Source organism: Condylostylus longicornis, unplaced genomic scaffold (genome assembly GCF_029603195.1).
Source record: "Condylostylus longicornis isolate FDR11 unplaced genomic scaffold, ASM2960319v2 ptg000708l, whole genome shotgun sequence".
Lineage (NCBI taxonomy): Eukaryota > Metazoa > Arthropoda > Insecta > Diptera > Dolichopodidae > Condylostylus > Condylostylus longicornis.
The window spans coordinates 1-3,963 of record NW_026578655.1 but is presented as its reverse complement, the minus strand read 5'-3'; the positions used below and the strand labels follow the sequence as shown (position 1 = coordinate 3,963).

Here is a 3,963-nt window from a genome sequence, read left to right as displayed (position 1 = left end):
TTTTTGACGAGCGATTCTAAAAATGACGTCTTCCCGTTGGGTCTCCGGTCGTCTGGGAGCCAAGAGTCCGTTCCTGGACCACCAGACGAACAGATGAAACTTCTCAAACGAGACTTTACAAAGGATGGGGGTGGATATGCAATCATCATCCCCGAGGAGTCCGAGGATTTATGGTCACTCTACAATCTGGTCGCCCCTGGGGATGAACTCACGGCGACAACCGTCAGGTAGATGGTTTTCCTATACGAGAGGACTTAACGTGTCTTCAATAGAAAAGTTCAACGCGAAGGCGCAACCGGGGCTGTTTCTTCTGAGATGAAGAAACTGACGGTAACACTAGTCATCAAGGCAAGTGGACGATGAAGTCGGTTGAGTTGGTTCTTCAGTCATTAAGTTTATTGGTGTTCTCTCACCCACACAGTCAGACTCCCTCATTCAAATTTGTCTCACTCATTCACATCGATCTTCTTCCTCACCGTTGAATACAGCAGTCGATACTATTTTTGTCATTATCTGCTATACATATTCTCTAGATTTCTATTTATCAACTTTTCTTCAGTCATCAGATTATCACGGAGATGTTGTTCGATTTTCGGGTCAGAACAGAACTGAGACTCCCTTTATTAAAGTACGCGAGACTGATTGGATCCAACATTTTCACATCTTCTACAATTTTTAAATTTTTTAATCAGTTACAGTCATGCTTTCTCTGGATTTCTACAGATGGGACAATTCCACACGCATGAAGTGGGAGTTGGCGCTAAGGTCACTTTGAGTAAGGTGAGGGACCAAGCTTTCTACCAATTGATTTCGATTGGCCTTATTTCAGAGTGAGTGGGATTTTATTGCGCGGAAGCAGCTAAAGACAGCCTGTGATCTCAAAGAGTCCGCTGAGACGGTTGTTATAGTGAGTTGAACACTGCCACCACAGCACCAACCATTTTCTGCAGCTGATGGATTCAGGGATTGCCAATATGTATCTTCTCACAAATTTATTAGCCAGAGATTTATGCAAAGTAGGAGCCGGAACGCCTCGCAAAGAGTGTTAAGCTGTATTTTTTCAGGTTCAAGTTGACATACCTAAACGCCGCGCATTTAGTAACAGCCGCGATAAGGCATTCGATAAATTTTTTCAGCAGGTGTTAGCTGCAATTGCGCAACACATTAACTTCGATGTGGTTCAATGTGTCGCGATTGCGGGCCCAGGATTCGTTGGGGTACGACAACTCTGTAGTTGAAGCTGTCTGTTCACGCGTGTGTGTTTATATTTGTGTTTGTTTTTCCTGACCGAAGCGATCACAGTCGTCCAATTCTTCAGGATGATTTTCTAAAATGGATGCCAGTTGAAGCTCAACGACAACAATTGTCCCAAATCGTTTCTCATCAGCATATTTTTATATCTTGTAGAGCATCATCGGCTCATAAGTAAGAAAACTCTTGAACCGTTTCTGAGCATAATATCGTTTCTTGCCAATCGCTGGGTTGTCAACCAACTCTTGCATCATGTGTAGTTTTCCATTCTAACGCCATTCGGATCCAGCGCCACACTTCTTTAACTGTTTCCATTTCTTCGTATCGATCCCTTCTTTCTCTCAACTTAACTTCTTTTTTTCTTAACTTTTTGTTTTCTTTACTTCAGACAATCTCTTGATGAAGTGTTAGCAGATAAAGGAATTTTGGATAAAATTTCTGATACAAAAGCGTGGAGTCATACTGCTGCGTTGGAACAATTGTATTCAGTGCTCCATAATGATCCACAACGAGCATGCTATGGTCCCACTCATGTTGAATTTGCAACAGAAAGAGGGGCGGTGAAAACGCTGATGGTAACTGACCAACTTTTCAGGTAATGATTGCTAGAGCAGGAGAGCGTGCTTGTAGTTCTTATGGGAAATGAACTGATCGAATGGTTCGATTCAGAGGACTGTGGTTGTCTCAACTGAATGGATGATTTTGTTATTTTAGGTCGTCTGATGTATCAACACGCCGGCATTACATTAAGATAACCGAGACCGCCAAAGCAGGCGGTGCTGAAGTCCTTATTTTCTCAGATATGCACGTTTCTGGCGAGCGTAAGCAATGTTGTTGATATGTGACATTTCATTTACATATATAGAGCTATTGATATGTGCAATGTAACTGATAGGATTGATATGTTTGGTGCTTCCCGTCGTGTTGTCTGTTCTACTGTTTGAGAAATCTAAACTCATATTTTTGTTTGTTTTTGTAGAGCTTCAACAATTGTCTGGGATTGCTGCGATTTTGCGGTTCCCGCTTCCTGAATTAGACGATCTTGTTTGTCCAGCTTCTTTTTGAGAGCAGAATTTTGCAATTGAATAAAAATCGATTGAAAAATCTGAATTGTCCCAAAACCGTTCGTCTATGAAATTGGAGCGCACAACAAAACTAAGGGCCATGTGGAATAATCATTCATCGATCAAGAAATACTGATGGCGGTGTGTCGATTGAAGTACGGGCTGGTGAATGGCGAATACGGCAGTTTGGATAAAAAAGTCTGAAAAAAAAGTTTGGATTGAAGTTTGTCTAAATATGGGAGGAGGAGATCTGTCAATGCGATGGGTGGCATATGTAGAGATAGAATACATACTTCTATTGAGGAAGAGACATTGAGGCATGGATTGGTACGGAACGTGCATCTGAATAATCTGTTACAACTAGGTGACGCTGTATAGAATGCCGAAGAAGGAGACCTTACCCGCCACATACGCACATAGATGCAAAAATTAGCAACCCCTAAGAAAGGCAACCGAGTCACATCTACAGCTACATGATGGACTTACAACGACCACCAAGAAAAGAAAGACCATACATCTGCGAGTTTTCCACCAAACATGCCGCTTATAACGGTTTGCCTGAAAGAATACAAAAAAGAATAACCGCGATCTCCCGAATTGCTGATAAGATTGTGGGACAGAGAAAGTGCCAATGGGAACTAGTTGCATCGAAGGGCTTCTCATTATAAAAATGATTTCCTACTTGACGTCTGAATTGAACGGAACTTTGATGGAGCTGTTCACTGCGATCAACGAGCAAACCGATTTTTTCACTTCTTGCTAGCAATTTGTCTGATCAGAGAATTAATTTTAATCATATTTTCCATCATGATGAAATTCGTTAACAGCGAATACGATGCACCGGTTGAATCATCAACAATTCGCGCATACGGACCCTTCTGTCGGAAGTCGCTTACCGATGTTGTCAACCATGACATCATGAATATTCGCAATTTGAGACTTGATCTTCGCAAACTCAGGCGTCACACATCCAGATTCCAAGATTCGGTTCCAATGAGCCTGACGCAATCATCAAATACACGGAACGAAAAACGCGACAATCACCATTCTTTCTTGAAGCGCTGGAGCAAGTCGCTCATTAAGAGCCAAAGCGATTGCCGTTTCAAGCGTGTGCGGGAGAAAAAGAGCTTGAACTAAGTCCGCAACATCCTCAAGGAAGAGGTAGGGGATTCTCAGGTTGACGGTTCGTGGGCACATCACCAGAAAGCACAGTCTTTCACGAAAGTAGTGATGGAAAATAAATCTACATTGAAGGAAGAAATATGTTCCACGATCTTGAGAATGGATCCCAAGACGTAATGTCCCATTTACCACTAACTGTCCCAATCCCATTTACCACTAACTGTCCCAATCCCATTTACCACTAACTGTCCCAATCCCATTTCCCACTCGTTGTTCTTACTCATCATACAAGTAGGAAACTCGCGGTGTTGTCGTGGGAACCCTCGACAACAGTATTCGCGTTATTGTCTGAAAATTTCCACTTTCTTCTGTATATTCCCCAAGGACGACTCCATCTACATTAAGATGATTCCTACATAGTACACGCGATACTCCGAAATTACCTCGCGCAACTAGAGAGTATAGAAGTGCCATCTTGATCGACAACCTAGAAGAGACACATTAATGATAACGAGAGGGGACTAAA

General features: G+C 42.3%; 1 protein-coding gene across 1 annotated transcript; it reads left to right on the top strand.

Annotated features, from left to right (window-relative positions):
* Positions 1-1,336: 1,336 nt before the first annotated feature.
* On the top strand, positions 1,337-2,316 carry LOC129617992 (uncharacterized). Its single transcript, XM_055532947.1, has 4 exons — positions 1,337-1,425; positions 1,640-1,846; positions 1,966-2,072; positions 2,231-2,316. The coding sequence occupies exons 1-4, from the start codon at positions 1,337-1,339 to the stop codon at positions 2,314-2,316; spliced, it is 489 nt and encodes a 162-aa protein (XP_055388922.1).
* The last annotated feature ends 1,647 nt before the right edge of the window (positions 2,317-3,963 follow it).

Coding starts and splice junctions, on each gene's coding strand:
- LOC129617992 (XM_055532947.1), top strand. CDS start 1,337: ATGCCAGTTGAAGCTCAACGACAACAATTGTCCCAAATCGTTTCTCAT. Junction 1,426..1,639: donor AGAGCATCATCGGCTCATAA/GTAAGAAAACTC, acceptor TCTTTACTTCAG/ACAATCTCTTGATGAAGTGT. Junction 1,847..1,965: donor GTAACTGACCAACTTTTCAG/GTAATGATTGCT, acceptor TTGTTATTTTAG/GTCGTCTGATGTATCAACAC.